The 21,205-nt window shown below is 41.4% G+C and overlaps 1 protein-coding gene across 1 annotated transcript in view; it reads left to right on the top strand.

Annotated features, from left to right (window-relative positions):
* The first annotated feature begins 3,811 nt into the window (after positions 1-3,811).
* Positions 3,812-21,205, top strand: part of LOC145418296 (sodium-coupled monocarboxylate transporter 1-like) — a 27,156-nt gene continuing 9,762 nt past the window's right edge. Inside the window, exons 1-2 of the mRNA XM_080286739.1 lie at positions 3,812-3,916; positions 7,450-7,604. Of these exons, the coding sequence (XP_080142865.1) occupies positions 3,812-3,916; positions 7,450-7,604 (260 nt within the window). The remainder of the gene's footprint in view (positions 3,917-7,449; positions 7,605-21,205) is intronic.

Here is a 21,205-nt window from a genome sequence, read left to right as displayed (position 1 = left end):
ATAGGGTTACCACCCAGTATAGGAAATGGTTTCCTGGTCTACAGGAAACAATTTGGCTTGTCACTCAGTGTAGTCACCCACAGGACGAACGAAGAGGAAAGAAGGAAGGAAAGAAAGGCAGAAGAGGGAGTGTAAAGTCACCCGTAGGCAGATGACGAGGAAAGAATGAAGGAAAAAAAGACAGAAGAGGATGGAAGGAAAGAAGGATGGAGGAGAGGAAAGGGCAGACAGCTGAGAGCAGCCATGCATCAAATGAGTGGATGGTGAGCGACCCCACCTACCAAAGTAATAATAATAATAATAATAATAATAAAAATACCAATAACAACAACAATAGCAAGAACGTCTTAAAATCGTCCCAGGACAATTTTGATAAAGAAAAACTTCCCACAGCCATTGCCTGCTAGAAGTCGAACTATTACGGGACCTTGAGGTCAAGGTCACTGATCTTATGCTTGTCACCATAGGTCATCTCAGTCTATACGTCCTCCAAGTTTGGTGGCTCTAACTTTAAGAAACAATCTGAAGGAGAGAATGACTCACATAGGATGTTTCTTCTTAGTCTTTTACCATCGATGAAATCCTTAGAACCACAACCAGCACATTATTTTATTTCACATAAAAGTTCAACGAATGCTTCATGATGATCAGTTTTCCCAAGAATTTAGCCAGTAATCAATAGTCAGTCCCATTCATATTAAAAGTTGTAATGTGTTCAATTTACCTTAAAGCTGGTTCACTTAAAACAAAGTATTTTAATTCTGCAGAAAAGGAAACATTTATGGGAATGGAATTTACATTTACCTTCTATGTTTATCTGTTAATGATCATATATATTATTTTGTTTGCTTTAGTAGAAAGAGGCTTTTGTAGTCTGTCTTCAAAATATCCTGAAGCCACTTGTATTTTTTCAGAGCTCGTATATGCAATCAAGGTACATGTGATGCTAAAGTATGATAGAGGGGAATGATCGTGTCAATGTGATGAGCTGACGTGCCATCCCTTCCATACCTACACTCTTCATATTGTATTTCGTCAATGCTTCCAAACTGATGAGCAGAGTGCTTAAGCCCGTCACACACAAGCAACTGAAGGTCCAACTGCAGCACGACTCAAGGTCGTGTCTTAGTTGGCTTCCATGTCTCCCGACTGGCCCCGAATCTACTTTGCTCAAGACTGCCTCACGACCGTGTCACGACTGCCACACGACAGGTCGTGACGTCCTCACGAACGCAACAAGATCACGAGGCAACTGTGAGGTGATGGAGCTACAAGTCTTCAAATTTTAAATTTTACTAATTTTTGTCAGCCACGACCGTGACACGACCACCCACGAACGCAAGACGACTGTGTGATGCATTTGGGAATGCACCCCGATCCCCCCACACGAGACCCCCACGACACCCCCACAACCAACTCATGGGGCAGGGCATCACACCTGGACCACCAATGACACCCACTGTGGGGCATTGCATCACACCTGGACCACCAGTGATGCCCAGCGCATCACCATTTACCTCTCCTGTGTCCCACTCACTGTCAAAAACAAGAGACTGTATGTTGAGGGACATGCAGTCATAACGTTTTTTTTTGTTGCCGACAGCATCACGACATGCAACGACTGCATCACAACGCATCCGATTGAGCTAAGACTGCTTCATGACCGATGAAGGACACTCCCAACTGTGATGCAACTGTGACACGATTTTTGGCAAGTTGTGAGGCCCGACGAGTCGTCTCAGCTGCTCATGAGCGCCCTAAAGAGTCCGGGCTTTGGCAGCAATATCAAGAGATGATTGATGAAAAAAATGCATTACGACTATGACTCATGCCGCAGTCGGACCTTGAGTCGCTTGTGTGTGACATGGGCTTTAGACAACATATGTGTCCACTAACTTTGTAAAGGACCCCAGTGTTACATATCTGATTGTTACTTCTAGCTACTCCTTTGGAGAGATTGGCTTCCTGCATTTAGTAGTTTGTTTCTGAAGCCAATGTTCAACGAAACAGCAGCTTATGGAAAGACTCAGGCTTCATATGGAAATACTCATAACATTTTTCAGGGTCCATTTCTAATCGTGGGGTGAGATGATATTCAGCATGCTGCTCTCTCTCCTTGTTTATCTGGTGCACTGACCGCTTCTCTCGTTTAAGATGTAGTTCATGTTTCAGTATGCTGTTTTCCAGCAACAACATTTTTTTTATTCTTTACGCCAGGGATCATGTGGTCAGCAATCGCTGAGGGTGACGAGACGACGTTGCCATGGCAACTAGCTCCAACCACTGTGGCCCACTCGCTCTGAGTGCGGACATTTAAACGCTCCAGCCTGCCCCCGCTCTCATCTGCTCCCGCCTTCTTGCCCTTAGTGAGGACGTACGCTAGTAGGGTTGCCATACATCTGGATTTTCCAGGACATGTCCTGCATTTAGGTGTCAAAATCTTCATCCGGAAGGAATTTTTAAAAAATCTCCAAAAGTTCAGAATTTCAGCTTTCATCACTCTTTCCCGAAAAATATAATATACCATTAAACTCTGTAATGACAAGAGAGAGAGAGAGAGACCGTCATTGTTTTTGACAGCTGTTAAGTGTTGCCACCTTGGCTGGTTTAGCGCTAGCAGCTAAATAAAGTGTCCTGCCTTTTCGTGTTGTTCAGCCACGAGTTTTTTTTTTTTTTCAGTGCTGTTATAGCCATAAAATAAATGGTAACTGCATACAGTTACTGGCTTAGTTTTCATTATTACACTGCAATATTTGTTATTCTTATAAGCTTATCCTGCATTTAGTTTTAGCATTTTTCAGTCAAAATCTAGCCAATTCTGTACTTTGCCTGTTTTCCATTGTATTATAAACAGATTAAAGGTTGTGATACAGTATAGCAGAATTGGTCTATATATATCTAATATACTATAGCACTAACCGTGTGTGTGTGTGTGTGTGTGTACTTTGGGCAGCCGAAACTACACATTGAAATCGCACCAAAATTGGCAAAAAAAATCTCAAAAAAATCGCTGATGTGAAAAAACTTGGTCCCATCACGATTGAAAAACTTCTACTATATTTAATGGGCGATCACATTTTGACCAAAAAACTCCGCTCCAGGCACCCAGCATAGGATCTCCAGAGAATTTTTTGCCCATAGGGACAACTAAAATAAACTATACCAGCGGGAGAGCCCTCAGCAGGAGCAAGTGCTTGTGGACCCTTCGGGCCCCTCACACTTGCTCCTGCAGAGGGCTCTCGTGTTTATGTGCTGTTCTAGTGTAACATTGTCACTTGGATTTTTTGCAGCTAACCAATTGATCATGTTATTTGCATCTTCGGGAATGGAACCCAAGTTGTCCAAATGCAAGTCCGAAGTACACACACAGACACACGGTTATTTCTACAATTTATTTTAGTTCTACCTCTGGGCAAAAAATTCTACGGAGGTCCTATGCCAGGCTTCGGGAGCAGCGTTTATTGGTCAAAATGTGATCGCTCATTAAATACAGTAAAAGTTTTTCAATCGTGATGGGACCAAGTTTTTTCACATCAGAGATTTCTTTGCGATTTTTGTGCCAATTTTGGTGCGATTTGAATGTGTAGTTTCGGCTGCCCAAAATACACACACACACACACACACACACACACACACACACACAAACACGGCCACTGCTACAACATATATATATATATATATATATATATATATATATATATATATATTATATATATATATATATAATCATAACTTCAAAGGCCCAAAATGTGTGTTGGGGGGGGGGGAGCATGGGCTTCAGGAAGGCGTACGGTAATTTGACTGTTTAGATATGGCACCCTATACACTAAAATTTGACATCATTGTGGAAATCCAGGAGAAACTCACAGGTCCTGAACATGCTGATGCTCTAGGACTTCCAAAACGCGTTCCGACTGTGGGAGATGCTCTGAGATCGATGTCTGCACGCCCAGAGAGACTGCTTTGAAGGGGACGGTGGTGATAGAATTAACTTAAACTTTTTCTTTCTTTAGACAAATTTCGGGAACTCTGGGGAAGCACCTCGTAAAATGCTAAATGATTATTATAACCACATTATCCACAAAAAGGCGGTCCCATCTCACTGACAGAATATCAGAAATTATATCCACTTATAGTCTATGATGTTAGAGGACGCCTAAGAATGCCGTCACGGACAATAGGCTTAAGGCAGAACTTTAGAGCAGTATCCCCGAACAAACAAGGGCTTATGCTCTCATCTCCTCAGACTGGGTGGTAAAATTACAATCGAATGGTGAAAAGATGAATACTATCCAGCAACATACGATCCACCAGCGTTCACCAGAGCTTGGCACCACAGTGCCCTTAACTCTCCTCATCTCACCACCTGGGCATAGGTTCACACCTCTGCTGAATATCATCCAATAACTTTGTCCATGATTGCGTTATACAATACATCGCCAGTGCACTATGACATTCTAACGCCCAGCTCCCCCTGAACAGCTCCCAAAATCACCAGATAACCCCATCCCCTTATGGTACTATGTAAAATTGGCCCACATGTAAAAAGTAGGATAGTAGTGATGCTTGAGAATGAGCACGTCCCCGACCGAAGGCGTGAGAGGTGGGCTCGAATCATCGTTTTCCCTGCTACTAAAAAGCAGGTGACAGCGAATAACCAAAGAAAGAAGAGAATGGGTTCAGTGTAAGGAAAGAGTTCATATGAGAGAAGAAAGATTCCATTATAAAGTACGTATCGAGATTTGCAAGGGGATGAGCACGTCCCTGACCTACCGGTGTGTTTGTGTGTTTCTTATTGTCTCTAGACTATTGTATTTACCTTAGGAGAGACTTTCGAACTGCAGGGGTAATATATAGGTCTAAGCAACATATATAACTACAGTCGAACAAAATCACAAAAGAAGCATCTGCTAGTAGTCAGTATAAAATATAAAATACGTCATCGTAGTGAAGTGGTTAAGCAAATATTAAACAACACGCAAATCAGGATTCGTTTTCCCTTACCTCTGTATAATGAGCCTGACTAAAACCCAATACGTGCATCAGATTTTCATGTAGCTGAATTAAATAATCTGATCATAGTCAGACTATGTAGCGGCAGTAACTGTATTCCCAAGTTATATCTAAAATGTAACCTCGTGGACTACAGGCTTAAGTTGCTCTTCTCTCACAGTCCATCCTCCTCCTTTCGGCTGGATAGGGAAGAAGTTGACGATATTTGTAAAACCAGGCAGTTGAATTCTTCAGTTATATCTGTACAGTACCACCACAAGAAGGGGTCGCTCTCCAGCACTTTTATTATGATCATGAACTAAAGGAGGAGTGATCTCGAGATCTTATTTCCAGCAGTTGAATCCTCTAGTGTTTCACCACCATCTCTACTAATGACAAACTACAAATGACTCTGAACAGGGTATGGTAATGGCAGACAAAAACTGTCTTAGGCTGCACTGACCACATTCTGTGGCAGTGGATAAATTTTATGCATTAGACTATCCTGTGTAGAATTACACAATTAGGTCTCTTTGTGTTTTTACGTGTATCATTTCATATTTCGATCATGACAAACTTCTCAGATGGAGAGTAATAGGCAGAATGAACCCTTCCTCATCCGAGATAAATACGAATGGGAAAGGGACGTTGGTAGAACGAATGATACATGAAAGTGGAAGTGTTATATTTGCTATGTTTGTGTTAGAGTCTGCATTATATACTGTATAGGCAAAGATAACTACTTTTCCATTTCTCTATGAAAAAAAAAAAAAAATCCATGTGGCGAAACATAGTAAGAATCTTACCTTCACTAATGCGTGTCTTAAATGGTCCGACTTTCCCACCATGTACTGGGTAAACCTTAGGATGGTACTTATTTCTGTAACTGTATACCATTAGTGAACCTACACGGTGAGAACATATGCAGGCAGGTAAATTATCCGTTGTGAAGTGGACTCCAACCCCTAGACTCGAGAAACACGCATAATTACATGAGTTCGCTCACTAGGGGAGTCACCTCATCGCCTCCAGTACACAAGTAACGAGCTACAGAAAATCATTGCAGTTCATCGTCTGCAGCAGATACGCGTACTCAAAATAGACTCAGCTAAATATGGTATAAGAACTTTGGTGCACTCCCACTAAAAAAATAAATAAATATATAAATAAATAAATAAATAAATTATCTGCACTCATTTAGCGTGATAAAATCTGACACACAGGAGGAGAGATCTGAAAATAAACTGAGTTAACGTCCCTCGTTGGTATCCCTGATCTGCTGAGCCTTAGATCCGTATTCATTGTGGCATCGGAGGCTTCGTTGCACCGCCTACTAAGCTTTTTTTTTTTTTTTTTTTTTTTGCCTATCAGTTCTCACTGCCTTGTACTTTACTTCGAGAGTTTCAGTACCAAAAATTTCCATAAAAAATATAAACGAGGGTGTTAATGTGTAAAGTAGATCAGATTCAGATTCATTTTAAAACTCCTACTACTGATTCGAAGTTCAGATTGCCCAACCCGAAGCAGTTTCGTAAGCAACACATTCCTCACATTATATGCAAATCGAGAACCGATTGAGGTAAAAGCCTGTCCTGAAATAAACTAATATGAATACCGATCATCCGCTGCGCGAATTTGTTTTCATCGTCAAACTGGTGATACACCAGCCTCAGTTTCATGATCCATGCACTACTACATTCACGTGTCATCCATGTGGTTAATATTGCGGTAATACTAAGATACATACCGCATATACTTTACATGTTTTATTCATAGGGTGTTGCATATACCGGACACTCAGGACAAAAAAGTTTGCTATCATCTCATTCTTAAAATGCTAATAGTGGTAGTCATTGTATCACAAGGTGGGAGAAAATCCTTAGATGGTAACATCGGGTACGATGGTGCCAAGCAGACAAATAACATTTTGATTTCTATGTTATCTGGTGGATGATGCATTGCTGTTTTGAGACCTTCCTTCGAGCATTATGTCCATTGATATGAAATATTCTCTACAGATGACTTGAAGCTACAGTAGTTATACTGTCTGAAGAGAGAGAGAGAGAGAGAGAGAGAGAGAGAGAGAGAGAGAGAGAGATTGAGGAAAGGGGCGGGGAGATTGAGGGAGGGAAGATCAGGTGTACTAACCCTTACTATGTATTCACTGCTTCTGTGTCCGTGATAACTGCGAAGTGTATCGAAGCAATGGGTGCCAATAATTATTTTAGTGGGTTTACAAGCATTGACAATAGTCCACCAAAGAATCCACTGCTATCTGCTGGCTAAATTCCTAAGGTGAGTGAGGCTCGATGTATATCTATATCAATGGATAATTCTGATAGGGTGCATCATAGTTAAAAGTAACGAACGTGCCATTAATGTAATGTAGAGGCAGCGGAATAGTAGGTATAATACACTGATGCAGTGCAGAGCCCGATCATCTACTTATTGTTCCAGGGTGGAGTGAAGGCCGTGGTATACACTGACGTGCTGCAGACGCTCCTCATGTTTGGTGGTGTACTGGTGGTGGTCGTCATCTGCTGCATCAACATGGGTGGTGTTGGCAATATCTGGGCCATAGCTGACCAGGGTGCCAGGATACAGTTTTTTAAGTAAGTCTGTGATCTAGTGATAAGGAGTACCCAAATAAGAGTGACAGCTTTATATTATGTGAATCACCCAACGGTGAGTGGATATTTTGTTAAAAAAAAAAAAAAATGCTGCTAGGTCAGTTTCTCTTTCTTAAAACTTCTGAACAGTAGGGTACTAGCCTTGCACTGGGCCTCTACTCTTCAAAGTGAATAGTATTGTTTGGCTGTTGTCGGTTTTACGGTTTGAAGGCCACCTTGTGCTTCAGTATGATATTTTTAGTATATCTCATAGCTAGTAATAATAGTCAGTGATGTGACATGATCTATCAATACCGTTGTTATGCTTAGTCATTACAAGAAGCTCATACTGCTTGTGGCACGGTCTTGACACTGCTCCAGATATCTAAAGATCAAATATGTAAATGTATTTTCACGTTTAGCATACCGGTATTAAGGGTGGGTTTTTTCCCCCCACTGTTAACAGAAATTTAGGTGCTGTAGGACGTTTGGGGATCACCATTGTTTATAGGTCCTACCCACTCAGTACTGTGGGAACAAAACACACACACTGCGTTTGTGTAGATATCTTGGTAGAAACTGGCATTCAAGTGGTTCTCGGGAGATTAGAATTTATTTCTACAGGATATAGATATATAAACAGATAGATAGATGGGTAGATAGATAGATAGATATGGATACACAGACATAGATATAGGTGAATTATTTAATCTGTTTTGAATTACAAATAAATGAGATGAAACGTTAAGGTTAGCTCCCACAAAGGTGCATGTCAAATGTATTTATACTGAAGTCACAGTAAAAAAATAACTGGAGATCTGTGAGGCAAGCAGAAACATAATGATATGCCTGAAGATACCAGCTGTTGCTGTGTTTAAGTGCTGGTACGTGTGTGTGCGTGTCACTGTGTCTGAGTGTGTGATCGTGTGTGTGTATTTGTGTGTGCGCCCGTTATTATGTGTTTCTGTGTTTATGTTCGTGTTTTGTGTGTCTACGTGTCTATATATGTCTGTGTGTGTGTGTACCTGTGTGTGTGTGTGTGTGTGTGTGTGTGTGTGTGTGTGTGTGTGTGTATACATATCTAATAATTATTCACCGGGTCGGTCAGGATCACTTGATGGTCGTGATCGTCAGCTTTTACCCTCCCGGAAGGGAGCTGAGAGCTCATATAGTCCTATCTAAGAGCAAGGCTGTGACCTTCACACACCCACACATCCGTCCCCTTGCTCAAGGGGGACAGTAACCACCCACTTCGTCAGTGAAACTTTTCGCAACCTGAGCGAGGCGCGAACTCCCGTCCACCAGTTGGCAGGCGAGAGCGTTACCACTATGGGTGTCTCTGTGTGTGTCTGTATGTGTGTGTGTGTGTGTGTGTGTGTGTGTGTGTGTGTGTGTGTGTGTATCTCTGTGTGTAACTTCGTGTGTGTGTGTGTGTGTGTGTGTGTGTGTGTGTGTGTGTGTGTGTGTGTCTGTCTGTCTGTCTGTCTGTCTGTCTGTCTTTATGTGTGTATGTCAGCGTGTTTGAATATGTGTGTGTTTGTGACTGCGTATGTTGGTGTACATGTCTCTATGTATGTGTTGATGTACATGTGTCTGTATGTCTTTTGGTGTGTGTGTGTGTCTGTCTGTCTGTCTGTGTGTCTGTGTCTGTGTCTGTTGTTACATAGCCTATGATTTCATCATCCTTTGTGTAATTTTAACGCACAGTTGCTGCATGTTTGATCACGAGCGTGTTCTGCCTCAGTCCCCCCTTCTACCGTTATAGTAGAGTAAGTCGTTCTCTCTGTTATACTTTGCGGGATTTTCAGCCCTTTGTCCCCATGGCTTCATTTGCGCGTCCTTCTTACAAGTTGTATCAGGCTCTGCTGGCCCCTATATAATGAGCTCAGTCTCTGCATCATGGCCACTTAGATCTGCTCCTCATTTTGTTCACATCTCTGTCCTCCCCTGTACAGATATTATTATTGTGAGTGCTCAAGAAATCTCCAACCATCTAGCAGCTGTGTGTAATTTGAGTATAACTGTTGTTGCATTTTTTCTTGTACTGTATAGCATAAGTTTAATTTGTAGGCCTAGTGAAGTTTTTGTAATTCGTGTGGGGTTCTTTATGTCAGTCATTTTTTATAATAGTTTGTATCTGTAATTATTTATCTGGCATTCACTGAGTATTATCTGGTATCTCATTTTATCAGGGCTGACTTAGATAAATTTACTCTTGCTAATTTCGTGTTAATAGAGGCTATTGCAGTTAACCATATATTTAACCTGTTTATTTGCCATTACATTATCCTTATGAGTTCTGAATGTTTTGTTGTTAGTTTGAGCATTAAACTTTAACTTGTAATTTTACCTAACTCTTTTCTTTTGAACCTGGAACTTTACGAGACAGTAGTGATTTTTAGCATTCTCACTTAAAGTGTACGTTATCTTTCTCTGTTCCGTAACATAAATTTGGCGACCTCATATCAGGATATTCAGGATATTATCATAAGGATATTGTTTGATATTTTGTGACTGTGATATATTCATGATGGCTACTATTTCTACACTTGATGAAGCCAAAGATTTTTTGTCAAATGTGCAAACAGTGTGTGATATAGAAAACAGAACAAAGAATGAACTTAAGCTTGTTGCTCAACAATTGGGAATTGCAGTTCACTCTCAACATTCTAAAGATCAAATTGTTGGCATGATTAATAAAAGCTTGTTTAATGTAACTCCTCCAAATGAGCAAACGCAGATTGAATTAGCTAAGTTACAGCTAGCCCTGCAGGAGGCTAAGGCTAAGGAGGCGGAGTCTCGTGTGAAGGAAGCTGAATTTCAGGCAAAAGCTAAGGAGGCTGAGGCACAAGTTGAAATTGCTAGGATTCAGGCAGACCATGAGTATCGCATGAAACAAGGTGGAACTGGATCATCTAGCTCTGATGATTTTGATGTGGCTAAAAATGTTAAACTTGTCCCTCCTTTTAATGAATCTGATTTAACAAAGTATTTTCAGTTGTTTGAGAGGGTAGCTACAGGTTTTAATTGGCCTAAGGAGTATTGGCCAGTACTCCTTCAAACTGTTCTCACCGGTAAAGCTCAAGTAACTTATGCATCTTTGCCTCAGGATCAGTCTGATAATTATGATGTAGTTAAGAGCTTGATTCTTAAGGCCTATGAGCTTGTTCCTCAAGCTTATAGAGTAAAATTTAGGACAACTTATAAGCAAGATAAGCAATCCCATGTTGAGTATGCAAAAATCAAAGAAGATCTGTTAGAGCAGTGGTTAAATTCTAAGAATGTGGATTCTGATTTTGGTAAATTTAAGCAGATGATTTTGCTGGAGGACTTCAAGAGGTGTATTTATAAAGATGTAAGCCTATATCTTGATGAGAAAAGAATAGATAATTTGTCTGATGCTGCAGTTTTAGCTGATAAGTATGTTCTCACTCACAAGAGATATTCTAGAGAAAAAGGGAAAGCTGAGAGTAAGTACGTTGCCTCTACTCAGAGTACAGGTAACAGGAAAGAGAATAAGGATGATGTTTCTCAGGAAGTAAATACCAGCTTCACCTCTAGATTTCAGAAAAGTAAATGTACTTATTGTAGTAAGCTTGGTCATACTACGGAGAGATGTTTCAGGAGACAGCGTGATGTGAACAAAAAGGAGTCTTTAAATATTCAGTCAATTGGTCTAGTGTCCACTCTTGAGAGTTCCCAGAATTCTTTAACTGAGTTAACTGAACCTGCTTTGAGGGGTAACTTAAATTCTCATGATGGAGCTCCTCTTTTGAGCAGTAACGTGGGTGACACTCTCAAGAGTTCATGTGCTAATTTCCTGTCTGATGGTTTTGTCAGTCCTCTGGACAGTAATGACAGGAAATCAGTTAAAATATATCGTGATACAGGTGCTTGCCAATCCCTTATGCTGACCAGTGTTCTAGGCTCTAATGTTAATTCCTCTGATGAAACTGTAATCTTACAAGGTGTAGGGAATAATTACTTCTCTGTTCCTCTGTGCAGAGTGAATTTAGAGTCTGGTTTTGTTAATGGTTCCGTTATGGTTGGGTTGGTTGAGACACTCCCAATGTCAGGTGTAACTTTCTTACTTGGAAATGATATTCGTGGAAGTCAAGTGTGTCCAGCTCCTCAGTTGTCTAGTGAGCCAGTGGCTGCGTCCCAGGATTGTGATGTCCCTGATGTGTTCCCTGCATGTGCTGTCACTAGGGCTAAGTCTAAAGTTACTGGTGACTTAGAGGATAATGATGATGATGATGTTATCCTAGCTGACACTTTTCTTGCTAATTTGGACCACTCACCAGATGAGGCAGTACCCCGTAGTGTTGATAATTTGTCTCGTCAAGAGTTGTTTGAGTTGCAGATTGCTGACCCTGAGTTGAAAGGTCTAGCTAACTCTGCTTACAGTGAAGAAGAGTCAGCCGGTGCTTCTACTTGTTATTATGTAAAGTCAGGAGTACTTATGAGGAAGTGGAGACCCCCAACAGCATCAGCCGACTGTGAATGGGAGGTTGTACATCAAGTTGTCATCCCTCGTGTTTGTAGGCAGGATATCATTAGAGTGGCTCATGATTCCAGTTTGGCAGGACACCTTGGAGTGAGGAAGACTGTGGCACGCATTTTGAAACACTTCTACTGGCCAGGTATCTTCAGGGATGTTTCCTGGTATTGTAAGTCTTGTCACACCTGTCAAGTTGTGGGGAAGTGTAATCAGACTGAAAAGGTTGCACCTCTAGTTCCCATTCCTCCTTTTGAGGCGCCTTTCACCCGTGTGTTGGTGGATATTGTGGGCCCTCTTCCTAAGACTTCTTCAGGATTTTCTTATGTGTTGACCATGATTGATATGGCTACTCCTTATCCTGAAGCCATTCCACTTAGAAATATCTCAGCAAAGAACGTGGTTAAGGAAATGCTAGGGTTCTTCACAAAGTTTGGTCTGCCCAAGGAGGTACAGTCAGACCGGGAAGTAATTTCATGTCAAACGTTTTCAAACAGTCTCTGAAAGAGTTGGGCATCACCCAGATCACGTCTTCAGCTTACCATCCCCAGACCCAGGGAGCGTTGGAGAGATATCATCAAACACTCAAATCGATGCTCAAGAAATACTGTTTGGAACATCAGAAAGACTGGGATAAAGGTCTTCCATTCGTTGTGTTTGCCGCAAGAGAATCTCCAAATGAATCACTGGGCTTCTCACCTTTTGAACTACTGTTTGGCCATGAAGTAAGAGGACCCCTAAAGTTACTCAAGGAATGCTGGCTGTCGGAGGAAGATGACGTCAACCTGCTGGAGTATGTGATGAAGTTCAAAGAACGGCTGTCCACTGCTTTACAGCTGGCGAGAGAGAATTTAGGAGCTGCTCAGGAGAAGATGAAGACTTGGTATGATAAGAAGTCCAGGTTACGCCACTTTCAGCCAGGAGATCAGGTTTTGATTCTGCTACCAGTTCATGGGCAACCTCTTCAAGCCAAGTTTAGTGGCCCTTATTTCGTGGAGAAGAAACTCAGTGATGTCAGCTATGTCATCGCCACACCAGATCGTAGAAAGAGCAAGCAACTATGTCACATCAACATGCTAAAGTTATATCACAAGCGGGACGAAAATAGTCCAGTCTGCACTGTAGCTGTTCCACCTGAGTCTGCAAGTGAAGCTCTACCATGCAGTATGAGCCTGAGTGATAGTTTGGGGAAGAATCCTGATATCATGAATGATCTCCAGACTAAGCTTTCTCATCTACCACCCAAGGAAAGGCAGGAGTTTTCGGCATTACTGCAGGAGTACCCGCAAGTGTTCCGTGCCACTCCAGGAAGAACCACTGTGTTGATGCATGATGTCGATGTTGGAGACGCAAAGCCAATTAAATTGCCTCCTTACCGTGTGAACCCAGTGAAAGTTCCTCTCATCCAGAAGGAGCTTGGCTACCTGTTGGACCACAAGATGATTGAGCCCTGTCAGAGCGAGTGGAGTTCTCCTGTCACTCTAGTCCCTAAGCCAGGTGGGTCACAGAGGCTTTGCATCGACTACAGACGTGTTAATCAGATAACCAAAACAGACACTTACCCTCTCCCTCGTGTGGAAGATTGCATAGACAAGATCGGAAAGGCTAGGTACATAAGTAAGTTTGATTTGTTAAAGGGATACTGGCAAGTACCTATGACTGAACGTGCTAGGGAGATCTCATGTTTTGTACCACTAGGAAAGACTTTTGCATGTTCAGTAATGCCATATGGTATGAAGAATGCACCAGCCACATTTCAGAAGCTCATGAATGTTGTAACAGAGGGTTTGGCAGGGTGTGTTGTTTATATTGATGATGTATTAATCTTCAGTGACAACTGGAAAGATCACCTATGCCATGTCAGTAAATTTCTTGAGCGTTTGGTTCATGCTAATCTTGTAGCTAATTTATCAAAGTGTGAGTTTGGTCAAGCTAAAGTTCAGTACCTTGGGTATGTAATTGGTGATGGACATGTTGCACCACCAGGAGCTAAGGTTCAGGTTATAAGTGATCTTCCCAGACCTAAAAGTAGGAAAGAGCTACAAAGATTTTTTGGGAATGGTAGGTTATTACAGGAGATTTGTTCTTAACTTTTCTATTCTTGTATCACCACTTACAGACCTACTGAAAAAGGGAGTTGAATTTGTCTGGACCGATAACTGTGAATCCTCTTTCAACAAACTTAAAGCTATCCTATTAAGTCAGCCAGTGCTCGCTACTCCAAATTTTGCTAAGCCTTTTAAGATGGCTGTTGATGCAAGTGATACAGGAGCTGGGGCTGTTTTGCTGCAAGAGGATGATCAGGGTATTGAACATCCTGTATCTTATTACAGTAAGAAGTTCACTCCACCTCAACAGAACTACTCAACTATTGAGAAAGAGCTTTTGGCCTTGATTTTGGGTTTACAGCATTTTTCATTTTATTTGTGTTCTGGTTTTGACCCCATAGTCATTTATACCGATCATAACCCACTGAAATTCCTTAGTAAGTTTAAAGATAAAAATCAGAGATTGACAAGATGGAGTCTACTTCTTCAGGAGTATTCATTAGACATACAACATGTCAAGGGGAAAGAAAATGTTATTGCAGATTGCTTATCTAGACTTTAGACAGATTGTTTTAGAGTGATAAGAAATTTCCTTTGTAAATTTCTTTTTCTTTGTGGGGAGGTGTTACATAGCCTATGATTTCATCATCCTTTGTGTAATTTTAACGCACAGTTGCTGCATGTTTGATCACGAGCGTGTTCTGCCTCAGTCCCCCCTTCTACCGTTATAGTAGAGTAAGTCGTTCTCTCTGTTATACTTTGCGGGATTTTCAGCCCTTTGTCCCCATGGCTTCATTTGCGCGTCCTTCTTACAAGTTGTATCAGGCTCTGCTGGCCCCTATATAATGAGCTCAGTCTCTGCATCATGGCCACTTAGATCTGCTCCTCATTTTGTTCACATCTCTGTCCTCCCCTGTACAGATATTATTATTGTGAGTGCTCAAGAAATCTCCAACCATCTAGCAGCTGTGTGTAATTTGAGTATAACTGTTGTTGCATTTTTTCTTGTACTGTATAGCATAAGTTTAATTTGTAGGCCTAGTGAAGTTTTTGTAATTCGTGTGGGGTTCTTTATGTCAGTCATTTTTTATAATAGTTCGTTCGTTCGTTGAAAGATTCCCTGCACATATAGTGCAGGCCGGGCCATACATTAGCCCGGTCAGTGGTGTATGGGCTGATTATAAAACAGTAAGTGGGGAGGACAGGACCTGGGGAATGCCCAGCACACACGTCCTGTCTCCTGACTGGCTTTGTGGTGTGTGTGTATAATAGTTTGTATCTGTAATTATTTATCTGGCATTCACTGAGTATTATCTGGTATCTCATTTTATCAGGGCTGACTTAGATAAATTTACTCTTGCTAATTTCGTGTTAATAGAGGCTATTGCAGTTAACCATATATTTAACCTGTTTATTTGCCATTACATTATCCTTATGAGTTCTGAATGTTTTGTTGTTAGTTTGAGCATTAAACTTTAACTTGTAATTTTACCTAACTCTTTTGTTTTGAACCTGGAACTTTACGGGACAGTAGTGATTTTTAGCATTCTCACTTAAAGTGTACGTTATCTTTCTCTGTTCCGTAACACTGTGTCTGTGAGTCTGTGCCTCTGCGTTTATCTGTGCGTGTCTCTGTGTGTGTCTTTGTGTGTTTCTGTGTCTGTGTGTTTGTCTGTGTTTGTGTCTGTTTGTGTGTGTGTCCATGTGTGTGTGTGTGTGTGTGTGTGTGTGTGTGTGTGTGTGTGTCTGTTTGTCTGTCTGTCTGTATGTATGTATGTATGTATGTCTGTATGTCAGCGTGTTTGTATATATGTGTGTGTTTGTGAGTGCGTGTGTTGGTGTACATGTGTCTATGTATGTGCTGATGTACAGGCCCGGTCAGATTTTGGTGATACAATCAGCATTGCCAATGCCAAAGCGTCTGGGGTTCAGAGTTCGAGAATTTCGATTCGCGTGTCTGACACACACACACACACACACACACACACACACATTGAGAGAGAGAGAGAGAGAGAGAGAGAGAGAGAGAGAGAGAGTATACACCTAAGGCACGGTAACGACATTGAAGGAGCGTCTCCCTATCTCATTACAGTCACGACCAATATTTCTATGAAATATGGAATCTGTATACTTCCATATATGTAAAAGACTAGTGATTTTATTATTACTTTATTCCCATGTCACATGAAATAATGTGGTTAGGCAGCATAGTATTATATTTACCCAGATTACATCCTATGCATGTATAGTCGTAGCTAGGAAACGCTGATAGGTAACATTTTACCACATGCCTTGCCCAATGCAATTGACGTTTTAATTTCAACTGCACTTGTGTAGTTAAATAGATGATGGAAGTATAGCACACTGTGTCTCGTGAGTAAACTATGAAACACACGGATGGTCGGGTCTCCTTACATTTTGTCTAAGTTACGGTTTTATCACATTAATGACGGATGCGACCAGAACGTGGATAAGCGTCTTATTTTAAATTATGATTAGTAAAGTAAAATCAATATATTGTTTTCTCTCTTAATAATATTATAATCGTAATAAGAAACATTGAAGGGAATGAAAGACTCAATTGCTCTGATATTTACTATAACCATATTTAATTAATATCCAGCCCACCCACTATTTTCTCAATCATTTTTTGCAGCCTCCGCGTCACTGATGCCACTTGCGTTTGCATCACTTCTGGCCTGTGCCTGTGATACTCCCACTGCCGTTGAACGTGGGCCATAAGGGTGTTGGTATTTCTCTCAATTTCCATTTCCATGCTGTTGATAATCTGGGCCCACACGAGCTCAATGACATTCATGTCAGTTCCTTTACTGGGTCAATCAAGGAGCTCAAGGTTGTCCTGCCTCTGAAACAACCTCTGTACAGCGTGAGTAGTGTTGATCGGGCATTTATCTTCAATGAAGAGAACGGGCCGGGAGGAAAAGGTTAATCTCTTTCCCAGAGGGAAGGCAGGAAACACTCCTCTAGAATTTCTGTGTATTTGTCAGCTGTGAATCGACCTTCTATTTGAAACACGTCACACATGCCGTGTTGACACACCCAGTCCTAGACATTGCACGTGACGTGACCAGAGCGGGCCTCCTCCAGAATGTTGGGTCGGCGTAGCTGCAGGAGAAAATAAGCGTGATATTGTCCTCTCGTGTCAGTCATTAGTAATATACAGTACTTTCTAAGTGGCATTATGGGTGTGCATTTAAATAAATATACAGTATTAATATTTTACCTTTTATGGATCGGTGCAAAAGAGTAAACTAAATTATTACCAAAGAGCCACGATGCACATAGTTTTCATTATTGGGGTAACACAATATCCATATAGCGAAAGTAACTAAAGGTTTCTGTTGTGGTCAAATGCCACACTATTCTACTCTGAAAGCCTATTCGTCGGATATATATATATATATATATATATATATATATATATATATATATATATATATATATATATATATATCATCTCTCATCTTATCAGCCGTTTGAGTGTCCACTGCAGGACCGGCCTATCCCGACCGAAGTTGGGACGATACAGCTAATGTATCTCTACCAAGTGGCTTATGATGTCTGGTTGAGATTGTATGTAGGGTGAGAAGTGCTTGTAAGTGTAACTGTAGTGTTGGAGTGGCTTTGGATGTGGTTGTAGTCTGTGAACCAAGTGTAATCGTCACACGCAAGCCAACTGGGTGCAAGCATACTTTATAGTATGCGACACTGGTTCAACCCCTTATGTCCGCCAACCAGTACGTGGCCAGAAAAACGCTCCCGTAGTTTATTACCCTGGCAGGGCGCGAACCCTCGTTCTTCAGTGTACGAAAAAGCACACTTTACCACCGTACCACAAAGGCTTCATTCATATATATATATATATATATATATATATATATATCCATTCATCAATCCATCATTCGATCCTATGTTGCCCCATAAGGAACGTAGGAGCCCTGGGCTAGGCAAGTTGGTCCTGACATTTAAGATGAGTGACCAGCCTCACTCATTCCTGAGTGGCATTACGTAAGCAATAAACCCCAACTACCCCCTTGGATAAAAGCCAACCCGATTAGAGTGCCGTAATTACCCACTAAACCACCAGGCGCCAAAATCTGGTTACGTGGTTATCATCCAGCGTAGTAAATGGTTTCCTGGTGTACAGGAAACCATTTGGCTTGTCACTCAGCATAGTCACCCACAGGCAGAAGGAAGAGGAAAGAATGAAGGAAAGTGACAGAAAAGGGAGTTTACAGTCATCCGTAGGCAGAAGGACGAGGAAAGAACGAAGGAAAGAAAGATAAAAGAGAATGGAAGGAAAGAAGGATGGAGGAGAGGAAAGGGCAGACACCCGAGAATAGCGTATATAATTACAGTCGTGCAAGAGAGGGAAAAAGACGGCGCAATTTGGTAAGGGATGTGTGGCGACGCTGGTGACCCAGACCCTGTGCGTATGAAACGGCCAATTTTGTTTTATTTTTCCTTGTGCGTTGGAACGGACAAAAAGTTGGGTCACAGTAACAGGTGTTTAGGGTGTAAATATGATGCGCATGTGATCCCTTAATGGCCTCATCCCGCCAAGGTGGGGTCACAATAAACCAAAAAACTAAAACAACCATGCAAACTCCGGTCACATTTGCATCACATCCACACTCTCAACACCGTAATACGTTTTACAGTATTTAAATATGTGATTATTAATTTATAGTAAAGCCGTATATATTGCAAGACTGTCGACAGTTCATATCTTACAGTGTACTATCCCTCCTTCAACAATGGACTCTGCCGTGGGAACTAGGGGAGAAATTCTTCTCATCTGTAAAGCTGGCTCTGCTCCATAAGTCATCATCCTGCACAACATGGAGCTGTGCAAGGGCCAGTCTTCCTGCACGTTGCTGGTCCGTCAGGCATTCCTTCTGAGCTGGGGTGCGATGGTGTTTTCCAGCGCGATGTAACCTTCTCTTTACACTTCTGGCTGACATTTCTAACTGCAAGTCATGCCTTATTGCTGCTGCGTTGGTAAGGGGGTTAGCTTCCGCTGCCGCAATAATGTTCCCATCCTCTACTGGTGTCCTTCTCCATAGGTCTCCTGTTCTCTCTAAGAAAAGGAGTTTGCTGTAAACCCAACAAGGTTGTGATGCATTTATTGTGGTGTTCTCAAACGTTACTACTGTATTATAGTTTGCGTGGGTCTTTCCTAAGGACTGTGTAAGGTTTTAGTGCATCCGTCCTACTCCGTGAAACCTGAACGAGCTGCATATGCAGTATCATTTCACGAGGCGAACGTCACTCTCTCGCCTTGTCAGAGCCACTCAGTGGGGAGATGTTGCCATATGCAGGTTGCTTAGTTGTATCAGTCTGGACGAATGGACTACGTTACAACTCCACGTGCTAACACTGTCACCTCCATAGAATCCACGAAAGTTTGAGAACACATTGTTAACCAGTTGGGACAATTTCCTTATATGATATTACCGACAAAGGAACGTGGTGAACAGGACTGTTTATATTACTCTATACGCCCATATCTTTTCTCCCCATCCTTTATCTGTTATATCAATGCTCACTCCTATTTCGCTAACACTGGTGGAACAGGAATCGCGTAACACATAAATATGTAGAATAATACGAATCTTTTTTTAATGTTAATGGATCCTAAATGTAATCGATAGTTTGATCACCAGCTATGCTTAATGTGTGAAAGAATTATATGGATTTGTAGTTAACGGGTATGTGGAAAAACTAATCATCTTTGCATTTCCTATAACATGGTCATTTGAGAATGGAAGGGTGGGAGAGATGGTAAGGATATCGGAAGACTAAAGAGGAAGCCAGAGCTACAATGCGTTTTGCTCACGTCTTTCCTACAGCCAGGTTCGGATGCATTAAATAAACATAGATAACATGTAAATGTGAACTACTACTGTACTATAATGTTACTGTAAGTCATACGTTGCCGTGAACAACACTTAACCATCATAGCACGATTAACAGCTTAACACAGACCCTCCTGTGCTCCAACCCCATTACTGACAGGATTAAACCTCTGATACCCTACACTACCCCACCACAAACCAGTAATGCAGGTCACAAGACAATTGTTGATGGTTGTAGATGTAATCGCAGACAATATGTATTTTCGTAGCATATGATTATCTATATATTGAAAATTTCAATATAATAACTGTAACCTCATAGGTTAAATATTTATAATTGTTCTTATACACTATATCTTATGTATACTCGTACTATAACAAATCCAAGTATGCACATAGAACTTAAAGACCTAACGCAGGTCGCCTATGTTTCCATTGGTGTTCCACCTTGTAATCCACATGGCGACGGTCCTTAGTGAAATCGCTGAGCGATAGCACGTATTGACAGCCAACTGTCGCGCAGAGCGATGCTGCTGCCTCTCAACTCAAGGTTTTGCTCCTTCCTGTTCATACCGTATTTTCCCTGGGCCTGGTAACCCCCAGGTCCGTATGATATAAAGAAATCTCGGATGATTTCCTCCCTCCTTCCCTCTCTATCAGTGTCAGATACGCGAGTCGAAATTCTTGAACTGATGCAAACGTTTGTGGCATCATTGACGCGGAGGCTACAGAAAGTGATTGTGAAAAATGGTGGGTGAACTGGATGTTACGTATGGTAATAGTAAATATCAGAGCAGTTGAGTCTTTCATCCCCTTCAGTGTTTATTATTACGATTATAATATTATTAAGAGCGAGAGAGAGAGAGAGAGAGAGAGAATAGGAATCAAATGAAGAAAAGAACACTTGATTATGGTTGGTAAATTAGAAAGATGTATAGAAACAAGAGTCCCACAAGGAAGAAGAGGGAGGGAAAAATACGAATTGTTTTATAGAGAGAAATGAGTCGGAGCGGCAAAGAGTTTTGGAATGAAGAGGCACAGAATCTGTATATGTATGGCTGGTGGAATGTGACAAAGGTTAGTGGAATGATTTTACTTTACTAATCATAATTTAAAATAAGACGCTTATCCACGTTCTGGTCGCATCCGTCATTAATGTGATTAAACCGTAACTTAGAC

This window comes from Coenobita brevimanus, chromosome 14, assembly GCF_032717465.1.
Source record: "Coenobita brevimanus isolate Jiangsu-jjx chromosome 14, ASM3271746v2, whole genome shotgun sequence".
NCBI classification, from domain to species: Eukaryota; Metazoa; Arthropoda; class Malacostraca; order Decapoda; family Coenobitidae; genus Coenobita; species Coenobita brevimanus.
This window is presented reverse-complemented; position numbering and strand designations above follow the sequence as displayed.